The sequence below is a fragment of the Camponotus vicinus genome, unplaced genomic scaffold (assembly GCF_025532165.1).
Source record: "Camponotus vicinus isolate PSW18456_S1 unplaced genomic scaffold, iyCamVici1.0 SCAF_2, whole genome shotgun sequence".
NCBI lineage: Eukaryota > Metazoa > Arthropoda > Insecta > Hymenoptera > Formicidae > Camponotus > Camponotus vicinus.
The window spans coordinates 24,318,591-24,346,291 of NW_028141956.1; the positions used below are offsets into that span (position 1 = coordinate 24,318,591).

Here is a 27,701-nt window from a genome sequence, read left to right on the forward strand (position 1 = left end):
CAATTGAGATAGCGTCTTGATCACGTCGAAACTTATGATTGTGTCTCTTCTTCCAGCAAAACGCGTCATAGAATTTCGTTCCCGTCGTCGATGACTAAACAGTGAATGGTTTCATGATAACCCTCCATATCCGGGATGGAACAGAAGGAAAGTGAATTATATATTTTATATATATATGTAAGATTCGTTGCTAAAGGTCGAACCATCCTATCCAGTCTTACATAGGATGAATATTAATTACCCACATTGATTTTCATATAAATATAGATTTTATATATATATATATATTTTTATATATTTTATATATTTTTTTAATATATACTCTAAAGTATCTTTTTAAATACCAGCGTAGAATTTCAATTTTATGATAAATATATATTTCTATAACGTCTATCATGTATCAACAGTATTTTATTAAAAACATTTTATTAAAAAACATAAATATTCATAATTTACATTAAATGTACAATATACGAAGCGCAAGCTACTCGTGTAATGATAAACGACAAGTGATAATAATAATGAAAAATATTGGCAATACAGCACAATTACATCAAGTACAATTGATTAATGTCAATAAATATTATATAAGACAGTATGAAGAATTATTCAGTGAAGAAAAAAAATAATCGCTGCGGACAGGATTCGAACCTGTGCGGGCAAAGCCCATTGGATTTCGAGTCCAACTCCTTAACCACTCGGACACCGCAGCTATTGGTATGACGTCTATGTATTAACGTACATAAAGCGTATCTGTCACTTCAACAACAATGTTGTTAATTTATTTCAGAAAACATGTTAGCACAATTATGTATAAAAAATATATTTGTTTAATAATGATATCAAATAAATCTCAGAGCAATTTTTTTATAAATAAATTAATTATTACAAAAATATATATATGAAAATATATAATTTATAAAGACGAATATATAATAGAGTTGTGATTTTTTTAAACAATATTTTTGCTAAAAATTGCGAATGCAGAACGCAGATAGGATCACCTAATAATAAATACATTATTTTATTTTAAAAATTAAAAAATTGGCATTGATTATGCATGAATATATTGTTACATATGTTAATCTTTTATTTATCTCTTCTTTGTAGTAGATGAATTATTCGTCTTTGTTAGTGGCTTCAAAAATTCAATAATGCATCGCTAAGAATCCTTTAAGATGGCGTCATCTGTCGGGAAACTATCAATTAATGACATGTTTCTTCTTTTATTGAACTCTCCATCGGTAAACTAATGAAAATGCATGCTAGATGTATGATAAATTTGTATTAATTTATTTTTTAAATAGACTTATATTTCTGAAACGCAATGCATAACGTAGAAAAAAAACAATAAATTAGACAATATATAATCTAAACTCTATATTAAGTAAAAAAATGTAATTTCCATGATATAAATTGATTCGATTTTTTATTGCTTAATTTTTCAAGTCCTTATTAATAGCTAATGTGTGCTATTACATTCAAAAAAGTATGTAAATTATTTGAAAAGAAATTTTTTTACATATTGATTTTGTGATTATTCAATATATTTATTAGTTCTATTATTAGTTTTTTCTTTCTAATATTAAATCATTTATAATTACTAATAATTTAGAAATAGTGTAAATTTTAAATAATATTTAATATTCAATATTTTTTTAAAGTTGGAGAGTTCATAAGTTAATTCTTTTGTTTGTTTTTTGTATATAATTTTTGTTAATATATATTAATATTATGTATATGTAATTAGTATTATGTATTAATATTAAATAAAATAAGGTGTAACTTTTTGATTCTGTTGCGTGCATTAAGAATAATTTTATACATGTCAAATATTCTGAGCACATAATAAATAATATGAAGCGGTAACAATTATTTTTTTAAGATTTTTGCAATAAAGAGATAACTATAATTTAACTTAGTAATAGACTATCTTTATAATATCAATATATATGATTCATAATGACATAAATTGCGTCAGCGAGATTATGACGCAAAGAGATAGAAAATAATCGGTTCCAATATGGATACGCCAATATGATAAGAATTTATCATATCGTCAAATATCGTTTTCGATATGTTATTTTTAAATTAATAACATAAATTCTCTTCGGTATATTATTGACGAAAATTATTGAAGATTATATTCTTTGTGCCTTCATTAATACACCTTAATACTTAAAAGATTGCGAATTATGCAAAAAAAATTATGTTCATGTTGCATATTATGTACATATTAAAAGATACATACACGGCGCCACATACAATTACAAAAGAATAGATTCCCACGCGTAAAAAAATGTGACAATCTTCGCACTTTGATTATGTCACTTGATGCTGTAATCATCGCAAGAAATAGAAACGACTTGTGAAAATTATACGGAAGGCGTAGGCGGGTCGGGAGGATCAACTCGCGGGATAATAAAGCGGTGGCTCCGTGAGGCACTTTCGGAATGCGAAATCGGCTGAGTGATTTGAATAAGAAGGTTGTGCAAAAACAGCCTGACGTCTTTCGATGCTACAGTCACTTTTACTTTGCACGAGAAAGAGAGCCATTAAAGGAAGTTAGACAATGTTAGAACCTACATTCGATATGAGAGATCTTGTTCATAGTGATATGTATGATATATTAATATATTAGATCTCGTTTCCTAGGTCAAAGTTTTTATTTGAAACCTTTACATATATCATCTTGTATACTAAAGCAAAATAATGTAAGTGATGCTTTTATGGCTGTATTGTTTAAAATTTCTTTATGCCAATAAATGATCGATTAAGAATGTCAAGCAATCTTGTGCTATATAAGTATGCTATTTTTGTCGGAATTTTATAATTTATGCATTTTTTAAATAATGCTTATGAAAGAAAAATATTAAAAATGGCTGTCGTAAACACATCATGAATAAGTTATATTTTTATAGGGAAACTGGTTTTTTTACTATAATTAAATTATTAAATCTGATATATTATTATGATATATTTATTTTAAAAATCAAATTAAGATAGAGGATTTGTGCTTAAAGCATATACGCATTAATCTTTCTATGAAAAATTCATTTGTGGAATTCCATTCATGAGACATTAATAGTAGATTACGACGTGGCTATAAAGTACATAATGAAGCATTATATATAGTTGATGCATTGGATTAACTGTAGAATTTACATATTACTAAAAAAATGCAATAACTCGCTAACTTCTTTATCGCCTTTAATACCGTCAGGGAATCTAATCTCGTGAATATGAAAATGTTATAGTTTTCAAATAAATACTTATATATGAAGCGACAGTAAAACGATATTAATTACTATTGTAAGTTAAAATATAGTAACTACTAATTTAATTCATTATTTCAGTGCACTATAATAACTTGATAAATCACAATAGTGATAAAAGAACGATAAACTGCTTACACAATTTAAAATGTAAAATAGATTTTTGCAAGGGAAATAAAAAGATGCAAGATCTTGATACGATAATTTATTGATTTTGCAATGTTATTTGATTTTGTTTCTTTATATTTCTAGAATCTTGGCGACGTCGTTTCGCGAAAATTCATTATGCATTTGTCGCGCGAAAGAATGTAAGCTATACGTACCATGTGGAAAAGTTGATGCAGAAACTTTGTGTCGGAAATCATGATCGCGCGTCGATATTTATGAGAACCGACGGAGCGTCAGTGAATTATCCGGGAACATTTGTTCGACATATGTTTCTTCCGGATTCAGAGAGAACCGGTTCTCTTCCATAAAGCTCTACAATTTAATTCAGAGTCGATTCAACAAGGAAACCAATATTTTATAATAAATATTTCATAATTATTAAATACACCTGTTGTTATCTTTATCGATCATTTGCTATTCTCCTTGATTTCTTAACAAATTTGTCAATTTTTTTTATATTACATACGTAATAAATATTAAGATTTAAAAAACGCAAATAACTTTACGTTATTAATTTTTTTTGTAAAAAAGATCGTAGCCAGAAATTTTAGTTTTATTTATTTCCGAACTTTACTATTGTTTTTGAAATTTTTCTGTATTATTCATAAATATTTCATACGTCAAACTCAATTACAGATTAAATATCCACAAAAGACGAACTCTTTATATTTTATCTAATTTATTTTATAAATATAAATATATCTATGATTCCTACATCTTTGAAAACTTGTCAATAAACAAGCTTTCAAACATGCATGTGCTTCTCGCCAGGTATAAAAATACAACTTTTATATATCGTCCTCTTTTATTGTCTCCTGTCAATTCGATCGGAAGCAGCAGACAGGCAACCGACGTGCCAGGTGAAGTTCAGAGCGGCAGATTACGCTCCTGACATCGCACCTTGCCCTCGGCAGGATACCAGCGTGATACACCACTGGCCGTAAACCGCTGGCATGGCTCACCTGTTGGCCTCAGCAGTACTTGCTGGGTTCTCGACCGTGCGGCACCTTTCGCCCGTCGTTGCCGACGAAGCGACGACGACTTTCCGTTCTCCAAAGTATCCACCGACTCGCGCGCGCGTCTAGTTGTCGACGATTTTCGTCGATCCTCGGTCTCGTTCTCGTCGAGGGACACATCCACTACCGGAAGAGGGAACCGGAAGGAAGCGAGCCCCTCGACCTGGAGAAACACGACGCTCCGCACCGGACGGAGACGAAGAGGAGGGAAGGAAGGAAGGAAGGCGGGGAAGGCTAACCGGTCGGTCGCGCTTTCCGCGGATTCCTGAACCGCCGTCACCGGATTGTATGCAAATAACTCGCGGGGATTGCTGCTGGCTGTAGGAGGACCCCATCGTTTCCTGCGGAGGAATTTCTCCCCTCGCGCGAATTTTCCTCGCGATCCTAATCAGGTGCGTATATCGAAGCGCGAAACTCGCAATTTTTCTTCGTGTACACGCGCATTTTTGCAAGAGACAGGTGAGGTCGATGGTTGTCTGATGATACGATCCCAATCACAGTATAACAATCTATTTATTGGAGCATTAGAAAAGAGAGTAGCCAGTGGCTTACGCGAGATTCGAAGCAATTGATATTTTAAGTGGACTCTGTTTTGCGATAAATTTGAATTTGAAGGTGATTCGATTTATAGAAGGTGAGACGCGATGTTTGTATACACGAGTAACGTGATATGAAAAAACGTACTTTCTCTTAATGACAAATTTCCTAACGGATTTCTCTAGAATGGAATGCAATTGAAACGTATGATCGAATGCGATTTAATTATCACTGTTAAATATTTTAACAATTTTAATTATTCTTTAACGAGATGTGTGTGTAATTTAAATTAATTGCCACGATATAAATGAGTAAATTCCTTATAAATAATTTATAAAGAAAAATACACATTTTTTTCTAATAATAAATTGTTTGCTGAATTTAGCGTTGAATTTCTGTGACTAGAAATTTTCGATTGGAAATTATTATCAATAGCAATCATTTAATTTTTAATTAAATATTTTGTGCCAATCGTAAATTAAACTTTTTGTTAAAGGTAAATCTAAATTCTAAACTGAGAGGAAAAGTTACCTTTGAATTAATGAAAGAATCTGTAACTGAAAATCTTTTAGATGCGATTTTTAATGTGTATTTTAATCGAAAATTCTCAGTTAGATATATTCCATATATACATCAATGATATATAGATATCTATTAAGTGCAAATCAATTTTTCAAGAAAGAAAGATAAATAAGGCTTCTCTCCTTCTCTCTCTCTTTTTAAAAAAAAATATTGAAATATTATAAAAAATTTAATATATAAAATTTTATCGACTATTTCATTTAATTTATTTATTCACAATTACATTTAATTATAATACATCAAAGATGCGGCGATTTTATTTTATCGCAAAATTATTTTGAATTGATATGCATAAATCATTTAACTGAATCTGCAAGCATGAAATATTTTATTTCTATATCATGAATATATATGAAAATATTGCGCATTTTGCGCATACCGCATTCTTCTTCACGCGAAATCGTTTAGCAAAACTTTGCACGAGATGGAGTTTTAAAGTTGTTACAAACTGTCGACGCGATAATTCGATAAGACCGAGGAGAAAACTCAGCTGTTCACGCGAGCGTCACGAAGCGCTTTACAGGAAACAATATAGCCTCCCTTTAATAATTATTCCACTAATATTCTGATGGAAAATGTAACGGTAAATCCTTTTTACATAAAGTTTAAACGCATAAGTTCCTAAGAGATTTTTCCATAAATTATTCGCAACATACTAATCATCTTTCAAGTACATCGTCCTTTAAGAAACAGGTTCATGAAAATCAAGAAAAATTATGTAATAGAGAAAATTTATTCATTTTTAAGAAGAGAGAGATTACAGTAGCAAAATTATCTTATTTCTTATCAAACAAAATTAAATGCAAACTGTCTACGAGCGCTGTTTATACAATAAAGTCCGCGAATATCTTTGTTATTTTTGCACGCAAAACAAATATATTTGTCTCCTTTCCTTTCCTAACACACAAAAAAAAATATGATCGTCCCACAGCAACACTTTTGGAATGTGTCGAGTAAACACATGTCATTTCCTGGCGCTTCTTCGATTCTATAAAGTCAGGTGAAAGAGCGAAGTCACGCGGATCTTTTTGCGGAGAAACCGCGCGCGTTTTCCGTTTTGTAGGTTGTCATAAACGAAAACGACCGTAGGTCTCGAGCCAATTACGCGATCTGCTCTGACAATGAGCCAACGCCGCTCACCGGGCTTCTCACAACTTCTTCGTCGGCGTAATTTCTCTCGCCATTGTCTAAATCGCGACGCGCGGAGAACGAGATTCTCATGAGTCGCGACGAAAAAGCGGAGCATAACGGTGCCTCGAGGGAAAAATCGTGCTCGTAATCGTTGCCCGCAATTCCGAGGGGAGCTCCATTTTCGTTATCAATGATGGAAATAGGTGCCCGTCATCGCGACGCGACGCAATCGCCGATTATCCACGCTCCCGCGCGAGATAACGCGACGCGCGATGGGACTAATTATAGCCAGCGACCTTACGAATGACGATAGGAGAACGTGTTTTCAACATCCTTGTAACGTATCGATGGACGCACTTCTTGAACACGCGAGTGACGCGACAGACAACATTAGCATGTTTATGACGTTCTCCGAGAGATCGAGAGAAAATTAATGAAGTTCTAGGAACGAAATATAATAATTACAGTTGGTTAGGCGATTCTACCGCATAACCGTGAAAGATTTTTATTTTTTTCTTCTATTTTGATCAATTGGCACCTGCCAAACGTGACATTGGGGAAATGCCAATGTTAATAATAGCGTGTTATATGGAAACTTTAAATTATTATTTAATAATGTCTCGTTTAGATAAGTTTGAAATCATCTAGAAAATTTATTTTTCATTAAATTATTATTTATTTAAATTTAGATTTTTTTTGCTTCTTTCAGATCACTTCTGATTCTCTTTTTTATCTATTTAAACTTCTTTGATTCCCTGTAATCAATAATTCTCTATTTGAATTATCCTGACTATATCTGTTGAGATTAAATGGATAAGAATTAATGTTAGATTGTCAGACTTTCTTGTTGAAAAGCAGTATGACAAGTAAATTTCGATCAGCTGATATTGTTAGTGTTGCAATAAATCGAGTATAATAAATGGCGATTAACTTCATTTACAAATTCGACTCAGCATATGAATGCGAGGATCAATCAAAAGTCAAAATATTAAAACTGAAGATACAATAGCAGTTTGTAAAAATACAGCATTTTGAAAATATCTTGCTACTTGTGTTGGTATATTTTAGCTCGAAAAATTCCAAGCATCTTATGCCAGTAATTATTACACAAGAACATGAGATGGCGATTTGAATAAATTTGTTCTTGCATTTTAAGACTGCAGCGAAATATCATGTAATTTTCTAGCTTTCTAGCCTTACACAACAACGGTCAAGTTCGGAGGTGGAAAATAAGTGTAATTGCTTTTTGTATACGAAAATTTAAGAGATGCTTTAGAAACGAGAAAGATAAATATGTGTATTTATTACCGATAAAATAAAGTTAATATGTATATATATTAATAATAAAATGCAATTTAAAAATTACGTATATTAATGCAAAGAAAAAGAGAGAGAGAGAGAGAGAGAGAGAGAGAGAGAGAGAGAGAGAGAGAGTTTGTAAATAAAAAATATAAAAATAGTGTTTATTTACCACAATATTGAACATAAATTTAAGCTACGATAAAGTTAATTAAAATTTGCGCAATAAAAAATAAATGCATTAATAAATTTATGAAACAAAATTTTGATAATTTTGCTAATTTGTTCAACATTGTGTATTCAATCGCGCGTATATATATAAATATTTAATTAATAAATTTGAATTAATAATTTTTAATTATTAAATCTTATCGCACATATATATGTAAAGAAAAAAAATAGTATATAAAAAAAAGAGAACAAATTGTATGATGACCGTAAACGTGCAACCAAGCCGACGATGTTTGAGATAAGAATTTTATTTTTTTCTTTTTATGTTGCGCACAGTGGACTTTATAGACGCAGGATATAGGGTGCAGAGGTTCTCACGGGATCACACGATTAGGTCGACGGAAGTTACGAGGAAATCGCGACGTGATATCATGCTTCCTTATCGTAGAGGAAATTTCAAACATAAAGGTGCATATTTTCGTGTCGAAGCTCATTATCTGCTTGCGATAAGTGTCAAGGTCGACGAGATCGTGGGTTCTGTCAAAAGTTCGCGGCACTTAATTATCGCCGTTTTTAGGCGTGGGGATTCTCGAGAAAGACCGGAATGTTAAAGAGGAATTTACAATTTATAAATTAGTCGGAATTTGCGCGAAGGAAATATTAGAAGAAGCATTGATTTCTTTCTCACGTAGACTGAAGAAATTTTCTGCAACTTTTTAATGCAAAAACTAGAAAAAATATATATAAAATAATAGATATAAAATAATAGATATAAATAATAAATATAAAATAACGGATAAATTATGTGTAAAATAACATAAAGGAATTTACAATATATCTATATTTTGAAAATTTCACAATTTATACATATTGTAAATTAACACAATTATTCAATTCTATAAAGCTTAATTGGAAATTAAATACACTATCTTAGAAAATAAAATATTTCCAATAATTATTTTTTGATGCCGAAAAAAATATAGCATGTTATTAAAAACTTTTGAGATGTCATGTTTTAACAAAATTTTACATAAAATAAAAAATATTATTTTTTTAAAATACGCAATGTATTTTTTATATTAATATCAGTTAATACGAAGATAATGTCATTTAATATAATAAGATGATTGTCAATGCTAAGAGAAGAGGGAAAATTTTTGGCAAAGCATTCTCGACCTCCAAGTTCCTAAATATAGCCTAACATGGCTATAATTTAACGACCCTGACTATTAATGACCACTTTTATCTTCTTTTGCAATGAAATTCTTGTCCGATACACAACACCACTCGCCTTTAAGACTCCGATTTCGAACAGAATACTTTTAGATATTGTACGCACGCGTCATTATTCTAACATATGCTTTTTATATTATATATAATGGAATTCATTATAAATATATAGATAAATATAGACTATAAAAATATGATTCAATTAACAACATGATATAAATAATAGTACATTAAAAAGAAATAATTCCCATTTTAAGAAATATGAAATTTTATTTTATTAATTTTTATTAATTTTATTTTAATTTTATTAATTTTATTTAATTTATTAATTTTTTGAGATATATACATATAATAAAGACATTATTATGACAGTAATAAAAAAAATAATCATATAAGTAGACTTCAAAAATTTAATAATTTATTTTGTGCACATTATAATATTGTTTTCATTACTTTTGCAATTTTTAGGAATAGGATAGTATGATATATAATTGCGTATAAATTTGCAGCAATGATGTAGCGTGTAAAAACAATGATACAGTATGTAAAAAAAAATTGTATTAGAGATATAGATCCCACGCATGAATTGCGTAGAGAGTTTAATAGATGCAAATACTTACATTGCCACAGTGGACATGGAGGTCAATCAACTGTAACGCGATGTAAGGTATGCATTTGCATGTGCGGGATCGACACGTAAATCTTTCTTGTATGACTGTTACGACTTTCTCGATATTATATATGTATAATCCACGTGATCCGTGAACAAATTGAATAGAGGACACTTCAATGTATTTCATAGTAAAACATATACGCATTTTATCCGAATACTTTCTATAACTTTAACTTCAATCCATCAATGTAGCCATTAATTACAGTTATTGGAGAATATTAAATTTAGTAATTAGGAAATACTTGGATAAGCTTTTAAATATGAATAGTTAAAAGAAATAATAATTTACTCGCAATATATATTTTATTATAATAATAATTTACTCGCAATATATATTTTATTATAATAATTATCTTATACGAAATATTTATTACAAAAAATTTTATCAAAAATATTGATTAAAATCGTTAAGAATTTTCTAACACACAATGTTTCTCTCAAACGAAGAAAAAGAACTGCGATTGCAAATTAATTCTGTTGTGCAAGATTAAACATTTTGCGAGCAAGCCATAATTTCGAGTATGGAATGACTAAGATTATATTTACTGATTGGAATATACCAATTAATTACTTAACGCAATATATTAATATGTATATAACAGAGTACGTGGATAGACCTAAAAGGTAAACTAGATTAAAATCAAGAATGCTTGCCCTGAGGTAAATATAATAACCGAGCGTAAGCTTAACTATTTCCAGGTGATTAAGACAGATGATATATAGTTATTTTCATAAAAATTAGTTAAAATTATACACAGTTAAACAGATTTTCTGATCAATCAGTTAACTTTAACTGATGTTTATTGAAACAATTTATATAATAAATACTAAACTGAATGGAAATAGATGCATGAGTGAGTTCTTAATTTATAAAATTTGAGAGAGGCTTATTTTCCCATCCATTCATCTGCGTTGTTATATAAGGAGTTTCAGAATATACGTTGTATAACCTTGACATTAAGATATAATAAATTCATCTGAAGTAAATAATTGCGATTATATGTTAGATTTATCGGTACACGAAAAAAATAGGATATGCCGAATTGCTCGCTATCTTATCGTTTCAGAAAATGCGCAGATAAAAAGTGACGCGATTTCGAGGTCGTTCAGTCCATACCGTTGAAATTGCATTTCAATCGTACAACAATGTTTAATTCTGAATTTAATCTCCAATAATTATCTACAGAAATGCTTATCTTCGCCAACTAATAACATTTGCCGCACCGTTCGGCAGATAAGAAAAGACGAAACCAGCTGCATGAATTTGCATAAAGGATGTAGCGCGAGATTTTCTACATAATATCATGCTGCAACTTGTTATCCGGAACGAGATTTAAACGACTAACAGGAATGGGGGGCTCACAACGGGATCTCACGGCTGATAACGCTATCGATCGATGTCATCTTTATAAATCATGGCAGGTCTTGCAATCTTTCACTTTTGAATGGCTGCACGATCATCCGTGAATTTATAATGAGAAATATTCGAATAATTAAACATGTTTCACGGATATTTAGATCAAAATAAATAAACAAAATCCACAATAAATTTTGAATAATAATTAGAGAAATTTGACAATTTAATGACATTTATAAACACGTGAATTCTTTACTTTAAAAATTAATTGATTACATGTTCTATCTCACTGTTTGCTTTTTCATAGTAACAATAATCGTACCCACAAATACGAGATAAATACGATTCAATTCATTCATCCGTCCTGCCCCTATTTATTTATCTTGACGCTATTCACATGTCCTCACGATCGTGCCATTAACGCAGAGGATGCTGTGCCGAAATTTGCATAATACCCGCCCACGTCTTGTTAACTGGAAACAGCTCTAAACACGAGACGCGAATGGTTTAATGTTATTTCATTGTGATTGCCGCAGTGACATAATATATGCTTGTATTTGTTGCTTTGTGCTGTTTGCCGATTGAAATTAAAATCGCTACAATTTTACTACATTTTATTTGTTTTCTATCTTTAAGAAGTAATTTTCTAAATTTTCTGATAACTAAACAGCTGTGTTAATTAAAAATACATTTGAATCAAGAAATTTTAAAGTGCAATTTTTTGCTATTTATCAGGAAGGTATTAAGAAAAAAATATAAAAAAATATAAATATAAATAAAAAAAAGAAAATATCTATGATTGATAATTTTACAATAAAAAATGGAAAGAAAATATACAATAGTTTCAAAAATATGAAAAAAAATCGAATCCAATATTTTCTTCTCGTATGTGATTTTTTTTAATATAACTTTTTTTCTAATGTAAAACGTTTTCTGAAATGCATTGTTCGTGGAATATAATTATAAATTATATGAAATACAAATATAAATTTTATATAATATAATATAAATGTTATATAGTAAATTATATAAAAAGGATAAATAATTATATATCATGGATATAATTAAAAAAGAACACACAAATAAAATTAAAATAATTTATATAATTATATATAATTATATATAATTTATATATAACTCTATAATATATGTATCTTAAATAAAGAGTCATGCATTTTATATCCACATTGCCAGGCTTAGAATCAAGATCGTCATTACGTTTCTCGAGGATGCACCATGCGTAGAAGGAAATGCGTGATTAGAAACTGAAAAGACGGATTCTAGGCGCATAGTTAGCATAGCGTTTTATTTAGCGCTGACTACGCGCATAGCCATTAGCGCTTTGTGGATGAGCTACCGAAATTTACATAACATCCACCTACATATTGCTGTTTGAAAGGAGACTTCAATGAGTATGCCGAAGAGATTATCTTGATGCTTAGCGATAGAATTACATAACAACGTATGCACAATTTGATAAGCGCGACAGAAAAAGACCTCATCAAATTTTTGCGGTATATATAATGTACCTTTTTATGCAATCAATTTAGAAAAATGCTTTATTCTTTATTGTTAATATCTCAGTATTCGCGACTCACTATTTGCGAAAATTAATTTATTCACAAAATAAGAAATTCTTGTATAAAGAGTAAACGAATAAATTAAATAATAAAGTAAATTAAAAAATATTTGCGCAAATAATATTAAAATTCTTATTGATTTATGTATTGTATTTTGTTTATTGTTTTTATTTTTCTCAAATTTTATGGATTTTTATTATCTCGTATATATTATATTATTACAAGTACAATTTCTTCTTTATTTTTAATTAATTTAGACTTCATCTAAATCATAAATTCATAAATTATATATTCCTGCTAAACTATATATTCCCTAAATTAAATTTTATAACTTACAAACGAAAAGTTTGTTATTATCAGGCTAGTTAAAGTTGAGGCTACAATAAATCGATAATTTCGCATAATGTGTCTTTATTTTCAATATATTTAGCAACTTATTACATATTATATTACATATAATAATTTATTTTCGTCGCTAATTATAATTAATATTTCATACAATCATTTTACTTTGTATCGGATTTAATAATTATTATTTAATAATTAATAAGTATCATTAATGATATAAAATATGCTACCGAGTTATTTATAAACTGCGAAAAAGGAATATGGCAACGGGAAAGTACATTGCATGCAATTAATTAACGCGAACACAAGATGGGAAACACGGAATTGCGGTACCTTACGATGTTGTGAGAAAGTAAAGCAGTCTAGTAGTCTTGCAGTTGAACGTCTTCGCAACTTTAATTGTGATTCGCAGCTTTAGTTTCACACATAAAATACTATTACATTAAAAAATTATATTCATCATATTATTTTTTCATTTTTATCGCGCGCTTGTTGTACAACATTGGAATACATTTTCTGACACATATACTACTGACACATAAATTACTTCCTAATGTTTTTTTGTTATATACAAATTTAAAAAAATTTCAGTTTATTATTCCATTTCATTTAAAATGTTAATCATTTTCCATTTAATTTCAAATGTTAATCATATTTGGTATCACATTATTATATGCAATTTCATGTTCTTGCATTTTTATTAAATATTTGAAGAAAAATGAGATTATATAGTAGAAAAATATTAAGAGAATTAAATTATTTCAATAAAAAAAAAAGAGAAAGATTTTATATTTTATTTACATGTTTGTCAAGATTGCCCAGAGATTGATAAATATTCGGGAATATTTGTTTATAATGATATTTTGTCGCTGAACATTATATACTGCCGGTCTTGAACAGACTAATTTAGAATGTTAAATTTAACGGAGTCATATCGCTTACATAAGATATCCTAGATTAATAAGCTATAGTCATTTCGTTAGACATAATGCGTCCATGTGATGTGTTGCGCCAACCTCGCACATGGAATCATATCATAATTATGCAAGAAACTTATAGAAACAGCTGTTACATAATACTTTCCATCTATTGTGATTATAATTATCAATAATTAATGAAGTGCATAAACCTTGCAAGAATAGGAATGCAAATCATCTTACGTAAATATCTCTATTAAGATTATCCCACATATTACGACAAAATAATAGTAGCAAAACTTTACAATTAACGCGATAATAGCGCTCTATTACAAGAGAGATACCACCTCAACTAGATTTATGACATTTTACTTTGAACGCGTGCAAAGACGGGCATAAAATAGTCAAATATTGCGAAACTCCGTCTATTCCCATCGCCATAAATCTAACGTTGGTCCACTTTTGTCGGCCGACTGTCTGTTAACTACCAGCTGTGTTTAACGAGTCTCATTCGAGCCAACTAAGCTTTATCGCCACCCGGACGTCGCCGGTTCGCCGTGGCATTAATTCGCGTGTATGCAAATTCGTTTCGCATTGTCATAGCGCGCAAAACGCGCAATCGCCCTCACCTACGAAAGGCATTCCTGACTTGCCGCTATTTCCGCAACCCGTGTGTATCCCTATTAGGTATTCTGCCCCGAGCTTGCTGTGTATATTCGGTTAAACGGATACAGCTGCAAAAATTTTCTCACAATAGAAAGTTACTTCGCTCTTTCCATCGTGCAACTTGTACAATAAAAATTCAAATATAGTACTAGAATAATTTGATAAAAATATAAATTTATTATCTTATTTATTGAACTGTGTATCATCTATTTGATGCATTAAGTATGGATCAAATTAATAACTCTCTCTTTGATCCTTATTTAATTTTATAAAATACAGATTATTACTTATTTTATTGTAATTTGATCGTCTGCCACGCTTTCACAATATTATTTAAATATGCTAATTTGACAGATAGTTTTCGAAAAGACTTATTTCATTTCAAATTTATTAGACATAACGCGACTAAATATGCATATATGTAAATTACCAAAGTGCTATAAAAGTTAAATACCGTTTCACTTCTCCCAATCATACATTATGTAGACGTATTCATAGTTCTCGATCGTAACTCATACATAGACTCTCACTCTTTATGCTAACTTCTGCGATTTATTAAATAGTAGATAATTGCAACGTAACGGTATTCTGCCAACCTAATGCAATCATCGTACAATTATTTGCGATTCGATGTGGGGTTAAGTTAACGGCGTTTGCCTGGACACAGAGCGACAAGAGAGATATCGTAAAACGATATAGATATACATATAATAAGACCGTAGGCGCGACTATTTATGTAAGCCTAATGTCACTTGACCGGCTCGAGAGAGTCTTAACATTAGCTCTCAACAGCACGGGGCTACCTACGGACGGAGCAGTGAACCAATTATCCATGTCGTGTGTAATATGTATAAGATGACGTATACGGACAACAGTGTGTGCCGCGAACGATATCGCGTAAAATAAGCACCGTGAAGTCCGGTCTTATGCACCAATAAGGCAGTGTTCTGGCTGGGTCAATGCTTACTGGTTTTGTGTTTCGAGTCGCTCTTTCGAGAACTCCTTTTGCGTTCCCGCTCCCTTGCCTTTCCTTTTCCGAGGATAGGCTTGATTGACGTTTTTTTTCGATAGATCATTCATTTCGGGAAAAAAGAATTAGATTATAAAATTAATCTAGAAAAAGAATTTAGAATTTTTACTCTCTTCTATGTAAAAATTCGGATCATTTTTTCAACTCGGGAAAAAAGAATTATATTATAAAAATTAATCTAGAAAAAGAATTTAGAATTTTAACTCTCTTCTATATAAAAATTCAGATAATTTTTTCAACTCCAGTTTTATTAAATATGATAAAATATATATATATATATCTCTGAAAGCACATATGTATGTTGTATAGCTATTAAAGCAATTTGAAAATAAAAATGAAAATTTTTTAAAACCATAAAGATGTCAAAGATATTTCGTGATGAATTTTAATGTAAAATTTAAAAGAAGGTGCTATATCATATGTTAATTAAAATATAATAACAATAATAAAACACAAAAAGATAAAATATTTTTTAAAATATTTTTTACAATATTGTAGTCCATAATAATTATGAATCACCAGTATTTTTCGTACAAATTATCTTGGAGCGAGGGAACATTAAACATTCTGGGAGTAAATCTAAATCGCACCAAAGAATCTTAATTCTTCAAATAAACGCGTACATCTCGTGCTTGATTATTATTACACAGACGACTGACAGAGTTTGTAGCAGCTTCTTTGATTCAAGTGTTGATAATCGGCGTCAGGCTGCATCAAGTGAGATTGCAAAGCCATCGAGTTTGCCACGTATCCTGGCCATATTCGCCGAGTAATATATTCACCGTGTCCCAGTTCGCGATAATGCACTTCAGATCTCTTTGCGTTTCCGACATACATTCGCTCGAGCGAAGTGGATATCGATAGTCGCAAACGCGTAAAAGCAGAGCGTCGCACGTAAGACGTAAAAATGGAGCCAGCTACAATGATGACGACGTCTCTCGATGAGACGATGTCTCTCGAGCAATTGAGAAATTGCGCGAAAGCGGAACGCGACGAAGGATATGTGCGAGGAAAGCATGCCAAAATATTTATTCATTTCCATCCTGTGAACTGTCGATAATTCGAATATTCGATTTCAGAGAAATTGTGGATATAACGCTGTATTAATTGTGAATTTATAATTGAGATTTATTTATTTTTTCGCGAAAATAATCTATATAAATTAACATATTATTTGATAATAATTGTCTTTCAAGGCGAACAATTTTTAAAATAATATTTGATTATCGTGCAAGCATGCTTTGTAAGAATTTCTTGTTTTATTTATTCATGTATTCACTACGTATCCAATAGTAATTAAGTCTACGTGTGTGTGTGTATCGTATTCATAAGAGAATTTATGAAGCATGAATCTTACTTGCACTCTTCACATTCGGCATTCAATTATTGATAAAAGAGCTCCGCTGCCTTTCTACAACAGTTGTAAACATGAAAGGTGCAACGCGTCCTACATTCTCCCTGGCGATTCTTTATGCACGCACACCATCACGTATCGCAATTCGTTTTCATTGACCAAGGTCGTTTTACATTGATGTTCCTCCTTTGGAAATTACCGGCAATTCGCGCTCGCGGGCAAAAACGCGGTGCGGAAAACGTGCGCGTACGTTTAAAAGTTATGAGATTTTGTTGCTTAAGGCCGCGATCGATGCTTACGTAAAGGCCGAACACGCCCGTTAGCCTTTTGTCAGAAAGTCTGTATCGAGAATCGAGAATTATAGACCCGATACACGGAAAAGAGACATACGTGTAAAAATTTTTACGTGCGTGATATTTTAAAGTCGACTTGATAAATTGAAAAATATTGGAATTTTGCACACATACACATGTGAATTCTCCTTTAATAAAAATTGCAAGTATTCATTATTTAAATATGAGTAAATTAAAAAATTTTCAATATGAATTTAAAAATTTATTTTATTTTTAAAAATCTAAAATTTATTATAATTTATTATATTTTAAATTTAAAACATTTATTGTATTTTAAATATAAATATAAAAAAATTTATTGTATTTTAAATATAAATTTTGCGTACATTTCAAAATTCTGGATTTTATATTCGTGATATTATAATAATATTCTAGTAACAAGTATTAAGTTATTGAGAGATCAAAACATACGTATATAATTACTAATATCTAGATCAAAAAATACGTATAATAGTTACTAAATTATTGCTTTCAATTTATGTTCCATTGAATTGATTTTTTAAATGCATAGCAAGGTTCTTGAATAAAATAATTATTTGTAAGCTGGATAATTTCAACCATCGATAATCACCGACTGCATCCTTGGCTAAGACCATTGTCTTCGAACAATGGCGTTCCCCGTTCCGGTAATTACGGAAACAATTAATAGGGAGACGCGGGATCGGAAGTAGCGCGTGAGATATTTCAATGCAACGAGATGATGTGCGTGCAACGCAAGTGCAATATATATGTATATATATTTCAATAGCTTTTCTTTTGCAGGCGCGAGATCTTCAATCAAGGCGCTACACAAGTATGAAAAGGAAAGTCCGGAGTCGACGATGCGCGTAAACGGGCATTCGGAACAGAGTGCGAGGCAAGAAATGGGTAAGAGACTGCGCTTTCCACAAAAACAACACTCTCGTAACGAATCGCTCGTTGAAAATCGCGACAAAGTTGCGGAGCTTTCTTTGTCGCAACAATTGGGGCACTTCTAGTTAAGCATTTTAATCACAATAAGATCTGCAATATGTGTAGAAAAAAGGAAGGAGAGAATTTTTTTCAAACTTTTTCTATTAGACACACTCAAGATGAAATATGGACTGAAATTTTTGCTTCACAAAAGTCTCTAATAGAATTAAAATAAAAATGACAATAAGGTTTATTCTCTCTCTCTTTCCACGCGATTTATATGTCGATCAATTTTCAATCGAATGACAAATTGCTTTAGATTGAAACATAGGTATAGTATATTGTATCGGATTTGATAGATGGAATCCTCGCGGACAAGGACGCGTAGCGATTAAAAAATGGCGACGGATCGAGACAATGTGCATGCTCACATACGAGTCACGTAGCGTATATTGTCTATTGTCGGCACGGTGGCACTTGTTATATAAGCCATTCAAGGTGGCACGATGACGTTACTCGAAGGTGCGCCGAGAGCTCATCCTGTTCTTTCATTAATAACGATCCTCGGCGCGCGCGGCTTCTCGGCCGTTCCCGAGAAGCGCAGTTAACGGTGCCTTTGGGAATTTCACGAAATTCCTCGTCTTCTCCCTTGGCTCAATTTTCTGCACAGCGAATAGTTTCGCACACCGCAGAATTGCAGACTTAGTCTCAGCAAAATGCTATTCCTGCAAAATGCCAATCGATTTCTCGACAGAAAATCGCTAAACACGCGAAATATATATTTGTTATAAACATTACGAATCTAAATATATTTTTGTGAAAAATTGTTTTCAGATTTGATATTAACGAGTAAATAAGATAAAATAGATGAAACACGTTTTCAATTGTATTAAATTTCATAAATCGAAAATTAAAAAGAAATTTATATAATATATCTTTGCGAATTTATTATTCAATTTATTGTTGTACAAAAGAGGTGCTAAAAGAAATTTAGAAATTTGGTAAAGAGGAAGAGATCAAATAAATATTATTCATTATAAAATCATTAAATTAAATCAGATATCGAAAAAGATTATCTGGCAATACTAATTTAATATAATGCGGAAGTAATGGAACCATATAATTTATGCGTAACGATCATCAATTTAATTTGCTCTGTTGTCAACATTACGTGATTCATTTTAAATTGAACTTGTTACACCTACGCATCAACTCTTGCAGCTTGCTCTATCTCAAAATATCACTGGTAATCGATCTTCAATCGATTATTTCAATTAATGAAAGTAATCTGAAGACATAAAACACAAAGTAAAATACAGCATATTGACTGCTTTTAACTTGCTATAACTAGTAATTTTTTATAATTTATCGGCAGATAAATGCAAGTTGATATTTTTTTATCAAAATAAAATTATATCGCTAATATAATTATTTAAATATATACAAATAATTTTGTATACTTAAATTAATGCGTTCATTGTTTCATATGCGCAACAATCTATAATCTTCTTAGAAGAATTTATAATAATTTTAAATTTCAACAATATTATAGTCTTATTCCAATATTGTAATTGTCATCTCAAGAATATATAATTATTTAATTATTCTACTTTAAAAAAATTATAATCTTTGATTTAAAAATGTTATTTTCTATCTAACATTGTTTTCTTTCCATTTAAGAAAATTAAATCTTAAATCATAAGAATATATTTTTCTTGATTGAATTATATAAAATAACTTCATTCAAGCAAGCAATTATTCAAACAATTATATTTTTCTTTAATTAATACAATATAATCTCATTTCAAGATTTCTATGTTAAAACTAAAGATATTTTCAAAACAAGAATGTCCTTTTCTTCTGAATATATAAGCTTACATTTTTAAACTATAAAATTGAATTTTAAAATAACATAAAATATTATCTTTTAAGCACAATTAATATTTTTTCAAAATATTTAATATTTTATAAACAATTAATACTTTTTCAAATAATTTATTATCGTGCATTGTAACTTATCTTTACTTTCGTAATAATGTACGCAATCATTATATAGCCTGAAAGTTTGTGAAAGCCGATAGCGCGCCAAGAAAGAGATACCATTAGAATGCTTGTGTGTAGCTCGCTGTAATTAAGATCGCATTGTCTTACAAGTAATTTATTATTCCGAAAGTTTCGGAGAGTAATCATAAGAAAGAGCGGATAGATTTACATCGACGCGCTTCTCATTACAAATAATGTTTCAATCTCTCCGCTGGAGTTCAGCCGAAAAATTACATACAACGTTATAATATAAAATAATATAGCTATTATAATATTCTCTTTCCCTGAATTTTTAATGAATAGTGACGGCAAAATTTCATTTTGTTCTAATTCTCCGTTTGTTACATTCGTGCTCTTCTCGTGTATCAATTCTCCCCAAATGAAATGCGATTTTTGCAATAAAGGCCGGGGCCCCACCTGGCAATATATCGTGGCAATTTGTCGACAATTATCTGTGGATGTAATGGCGATGGTTTTTAATGGACTAGTTCGATATACGATATAGGATAGAACTATTTCGAAGAATTGCGAATTGAGGGTGTGCCGTTATAACACGATATGATCATCATTTTAGGATCGCGAAGGGAGAATCGGACGAAATCGAAACTAATAGATAATTCATCCATAAGATTATCTATGACATTTCGAATCTTGATGAACCATGAACGTAACACGCATCTTTAGAAAATTTATTGAAAAATGTTATATTAAGAAATATTATATTATATTAAAAAATATATTAAAATATATAATTATATTAATTATATTATATGAAGAAAAAATATTATATTTGTATAATGTATTATATAATAAATTATAAAATTATTATATTATTATAAAATGTATTATATTAATAATACATAAAAAGATAGTTGGAAAATAATATAAATATGAGGAGAACAGAAAAAATTTAATGTTTAACGAGAAAAAATAATATTTGTTTGTATAAAGTGGTAGGATTATAATGAGGAAACAAGAGAAGAGACAAAAAGGGCAATGTCCAACTCACAGAAATAATTCCACATTAAAAATTATATCTTTACTTAAAAGTTTTATCATAAAAAAATATCCTCAAAAACAAATACATATATATGTGTGTATATTCATGCATATTAATCTTAATTATTATGCAATCGTGTTTTAAAAATTTATTAAAAATTCCTAAACTGTGCGATCGCGCAACAATAATTCGTAATAAGAAAGAAATAAAAATTCAGATGTTTCTCTTAAAAAATAAAGACGTGATAAAATTCATGCGGAGAGAGAATTAAAACCCAGGTGCGTAATAAAAATCCGTTAGAAATCTGGCGCTAATACCATCTTGCAATTAAATGACGATTGATTTCCACCGGGTAATTTGACAAACCGCTTATCACCGGGGCCAATCTCACACTACGTACGTCCTATCCACAGTCAATGGCATGGCGTAGCCCGCCATCATCTGGATCATCTCGACTATCTAGACCGTATTGATCGCGGCCAAAGCAGCTGTAGCCGTACTCTGACAGTAACGTTGGGGCGGCCGTACGGAAAACACACGTGTTACACGAGCAGCGGTCACGATGGAGTCGAACTTGGCGTCCCTTTCGATGGACAAGGAAAATCGTTGAAACCTCGTGAACGCATATTGATCGTACGGATCTCATATGAATGATTTCCGATCGGTTGTTCCGAGGCGGAAGCATCTCGGCGGCGCTTCCGTCGGTTGCGAAACGCGTCGCGGAAATTCCCGCCGTCAAAAAGTTCGATGAATCTCACTTGATTTGATCAGCCTCTATTCGAACGGAAATAAATCTCGCTCGTCGATTAGATACGTTTCACCCTCGTTTCAAGCTTCTTCTCATTCATGTGATAAGTGAAAGGTCGTACAGTTATCAGGGTTGATTCTACTATGTCGTTTACAACGGAAGTGGCTTCAGTGTGGATGGCTTCTAAAGATTGTTGAATGTTGGTGTATCAACACACTGTGTTATATTTATTTTGCTTGGGGTTGGCTCAGATTAATTTTTATCTTCATGTTTACATGATATATTCTTCGATTTTCAGAGAGAATATTTTCTGATATTATATTTTTATATATTTTATAAATTTTATATTATATTTATTTTATATATTTTATTAATTTTATAAATTTTTTTAATTTTATTTTTTATAAATTGTTTTTGTGATCAGTATTTTTGAGAGATTATCGGAAAGCAATATTATGCCAGACATGAATTATTTTATCAGCTGTCATTGCTCACAAAACAGTAAACAGCATCTTTTAAGATGATATGTATATTTGAAATCAAACATAAGTAAACATCACATTGTATGCATAAAGTCAATGCATAAAGTCTGCATATAATAATTTCTCGTGATAAATTTTACTTTAATCATAAAACTCCACAAATAAACGCAATCGAATGTATTCTTATATTTTATATTGAAAATATTTATCCTTTAATAAATATTTTAATTAATCATCTTTTTATTTAAAAAAAAATCGCTTCCGTATTAGTACTCTGTCGATCATAAGCATTTTCTCTGCAAAGCGTTGAAGGTACGAGACACAAAGAGGTGGTCGTGTAAGTGCGAGGGTAAAGAGCCTACGATCGATTATCGTTCATTTCACCGAGTGGTTATCGTATCTTTCAGTGGAAAAAGCACTGACGCGAGGAAAAGAGGAGTAGAAATTCCTTTCCTCATATTAGCTTTTGTATTATTATAATAAACTATTAATATATCCCTTACTCGAGAGAGAATCGCAACTTTTATTTATTTAAATTAAAGCTGTAATTATTCATTAAAATCAGCCAAGAATTTGATCGAAGAGTTTCTCAAGATAAAAGAAAACGCGAAAGTTTTTTTGACATGCATTTTTACATCTTTTTTCATATACACTTATCTACATGAAAACGCATATTTATAAATGTCAAGAACACAATATACATTTTTTTTTTTAGATAAGATCGCGTACATGAATATAAATTTTTATTTTACTTTTAGAATACATCTATTTGCGTAAAACATTAGTGGCCGATATGTCTGCATGCCGAGTTCACGTGACACACTTGGCATGTTGGAATTCTCGCTGTTCGCGGCTACGTTTCAGTTTCGACAATATCGGCAGGAAGAAATGACGTTGAAAATGTCTGTCCCGTCTCGCGCTTGCAATTTTTTCCTCTTGTCACTATGTGTTAACGAAAAAAATCGTGCTAATTCGATGACGTAATTCGATAACTTCCACGTGCTAATTGCAAACGTTAATTGACGCTCAAATTGCTGATTAAACGACGATGTTTTGCTAGTGTTTGCTAGTGAAATTGCGTGTAAAATCATAAATGTGTGTGAATTATGATCAATATTTCAGTTTTTTATCCTTTGTTCAAGTTACAATATTATAAATTTATAAAAAATATATAATATATTTTGCTATCTTATAATTAAATAATTTTTTCTACTTCAAATAAAAAGAATGACCGTACATTTAAACAATGCATAAAGTTTTTATTTTTTATTGAAATTTCAGATGATTTAATACTTGAACATTTCCAGAATGTTTCACTTTCGTTTTTATTTAGAGACTCTGTTCACATCCACACAAATCTTACCTACTTTTATTTACTTATAGATACGCAACACGCACATACGTAGATAGGCATTATAGTCACGAGCGAGTGAGATTAAAGAAAGTGGTAAGCGAACTCTAAATATTAGTTGTTTCGAAGAAGATCGTTGAAACTGCGGCGAAAGAGACATGTTGATGGAGAGTGTATTGGTACTGTTTGCGCTCGTTAATCAGTTCAATTGAATAACGTATTAATACTCCGGGGTCATCGCGAGGGTTAATCGCAATGTCCACGCCGGAGACGATGGATACCATCGACGAGGCGGAACAAGCGTGGCGTGAGTACAAAAATAATTCTTTCATTGTTTTTTTTTCTCTTTTTTTTTAGATACCGCCTCTTCGAATCGCGAAAAATTCTTCGAAAGCAAAGAAACTTATAATAGAAATTCGCGAGGGGAACTAATAACATAATATTCATAATAGATTTGATAAAAAAAGCAATCTTTTTGTTTCGGTTTAATTTTCTAAATAACTAAATAATAATATATTATAATAATATATTATTATAAATAATATATTTCTAAATAACTCTAAAAAGAGATAAATTTTGCACAAGGTATAATAAAAATAAATAGCATCATGGAAGATAATGAAAGATTATCTCTTAAAATTTTTTAATCCTTGATTTTACCAAATTTCTACCTTAAATTTTCTATGAGATTGTAAATAACATTCTGACAAGTCATTTTATATGTACTGTAGCAATGATTAATTGTTGATATAAAAATGCGAATACGCGAACGGAATGATTTATTCTTACTGACTTACGGATCCCACAACTTTCGTTTAATATATTCCATGAATTTCAAATCGCGCCAGACGACACAGTGGGAGGCAGTAAATCGTGCAACAGTTTTTTTTTCTTATTACTAGCACTATTTGCGGGATATGAAGTATGAAAGATCCAACCGATAGACATGCGAAATTGAACGCTCGACATACGCATGCACAATTCATGAGTCGGTACCACGTGGTTCCTCTGGTATCTCGCTCGACACACCGGGAAAAGAACTTAATTTTTATTATATTGACAGAGCGCGTGGAAACCATGACCCAGTTCTATCTATTTCTGTATGAAGAAGTTCGTAAACGCGTACACATTTTTGACACGCTAGTTAAAATACGTCAAATAAATCGCGTGCTTCTCGCTTGCCGACTGAATTGCCCATAATATTTAGGTCTATCTTTGTACATTGGCACTGTGATTTATGAACGTCATCATGATAGTCAGGGTTTGGTTAGTATACACATCGTGTGATTGATAAGAATGATATTAAAACGCGTTTAGCGCGTTGCTACGTATACTTTGCGGCAATAATGATAGAGAAGCACAAGAAAAATATATTCGCTATATTTCTAATAGTATCATGTTTTTAAATATTTCTTATATTAATATTGAATATAAGCATAATATTAAATAAATAATATTAAATATAAATATACAAAAATATATAATAATTTACATATAAAAAAAAGAGAATTTATTATATTAACAATTTTTATTTTCTTGTTAATAAATGTGCCCTATGAATCTTATAAAAATAACAAATCTAAAATGTATGTAAAATGTTTTTTTTTGTTACTATATAAAATTACTTATTATTCTAAAATTTGTGACAGAAGCCTGTGTCGATTTATTTAAATATAATTGAAAAATTAATTTTACTCTTATCAAATTCTTGTAGAAACGAAATTATTTGTATCTTTTAACCTAATAACAAAAAAGAAATTCTGAGAAATTCTGGTTGAAAGATTAAAGGGAATTGGCTGGGGATCAATTCTGCAAAAAGAGGATAAAATATTTTGACGCCAAATCGTCTTTACGACTTGGTAAATAGCGATCCTCTTTTACAGATGAGATGCTGGAGTGCGAAACCGGGTCTCTTTTGGGCAGAGTGGCGGATCTCGAGAGGCAATCCTTGGCGCAGAGGGACGAGATAGTATGTCTTCGCGCTACTCTCGCGGACGCGCTAAGGCGAATCGCCCAGCTCGAAGCACGAGAGAAGCGAGAGGATGATAGGAACGAGAGGAGAAATGAGAGAATGGTGTCCTCGCCCCTAAGGAACGGCCATGTACCTCTCAGAAGTAAGTTGGCAAAGTTACACATCGATTACGGAAGCCTGATGTTGAGATGCCTTAATCCCTTGTCATTTGTGTCCATGAATTCGCAACATTTTCTGCAAATATGTATGTGTATAAAATAATTCAAAATTATTCCTTCAAGTTGAATTAGTCAAAATGTCATAAATTAAGACAGAAATTTCAGATTGAGAATTAATGAATATCTTATTGAAATTATATTATAATATTGAAATTATTACTTTTATCAATGATAATATATTAACTTTATTTAAGAAAATATATATACAAGGTATCTTTTAGAATTTCATATTGTGCAACGTGTTTCAGTGGCAAATTAAATAATTAAATAATAATTATTAAATAATTAAATAACAATAATAATATAATTAGAAAGAGGAAGCATGCTTGATATTATTAATCTTATTACGAAGTCACAGATAATAATACTTATTTGCTAAGTGACTAATCTTTCACTCCGGTGATTTATTTTATTTTCTTTTTTTCTGATAAATCTCTGTTGAAAATAACTACACTGATCATCAAATTCATCTCTGCAACTTGAATAGGTAATTGACAAGCATGACTAAAAGCGTATGTTTCGTTCGCAATAACGAAAGGAAAGTTGAATCGATTGATTGATGCGTGACTCGTAAACAACATTGGATTAGCCGCACCTTCGCTGATATCTAGGCCATAAAGGCGCACTCCATTTCTCATAATAATCGTTAAACGAATATTTCAGTTATTTTATTAGTGCGTTACGTTATAGTCGAATAGTAACCGAATATAATTCAATCATGTGATGCAGTTTGACATGATAATTATTACACATTAAATTCTTTTAATCAATAATTGCTAATTTTAGAAATCAGATATCAATAAATTAAACTTACAGGATAAAGTTTTGTTATTTCTTTAATAATTATTGAGCTAGAAATTTATTTTCTTGGATTTTATTCCTTCAGTTAAGAAAATATCTGCTTTCCTTTCTCTATAAATTTTAAATATTCCACTTCTTGTTTATGCAAAATGCAAATAATACAATCTCTCTCACTGATTTTATCTACAACGAGAACATAATATTCTATTCTGACATGTATTACCGTATTAGGTTTCGCGAGATCGCGGCTGCATTGCAATGTTGCGAGACGCGAATTAATACGCGATGTAAGTGCGATCGCATACCTAAGGCATGCAACCTAAGTGAAGCGTGCATTTCTAACGGATTTGTGCACGCTGGTATTTCTAAAGTTTCGAGCGTTACGACAAAAATCGCGGACGCGAGGAAGCCTTGCGAGATTGTCTAGAAGCGAGCCCGATATATTGTACCTGTTGGCACGCGACGGTTTTAAGATCACGTTCGGTTTCGCCTGGCGAGAAGCTCACGA

The 27,701-nt window shown here is 30.9% G+C and overlaps 1 protein-coding gene and 1 non-coding gene across 6 annotated transcripts in view; one reads left to right on the forward strand and one right to left on the reverse strand.

Annotated features, from left to right (window-relative positions):
• Positions 1–630: 630 nt before the first annotated feature.
• Trnas-cga (transfer RNA serine (anticodon CGA)) lies at positions 631–712 on the reverse strand. The gene has a single exon. It is a non-coding gene; the product is annotated as a tRNA-Ser (tRNA).
• Positions 713–4,414: 3,702 nt separating this feature from the next.
• LOC145966431 (echinoderm microtubule-associated protein-like 2) overlaps positions 4,415–27,701 on the forward strand; it is a 37,595-nt gene continuing 14,308 nt past the window's right edge. The window contains exons 1-3 of one of the 5 annotated variants that reach the window (XM_083090475.1): positions 4,415–4,851; positions 18,450–18,554; positions 26,086–26,316. In XM_083090475.1, the coding sequence (XP_082946601.1) occupies positions 18,509–18,554; positions 26,086–26,316 (277 nt within the window). In that variant the 5' untranslated portion in view covers positions 4,415–4,851; positions 18,450–18,508. Of the gene's footprint in view, positions 4,852–18,449; positions 18,555–23,695; positions 23,947–24,234; positions 24,510–26,085; positions 26,317–27,701 lie in introns of those variants that run through there. The other 4 variants (XM_083090474.1, XM_083090473.1, XM_083090476.1 and 1 more) reach the window with 4 other exon arrangements.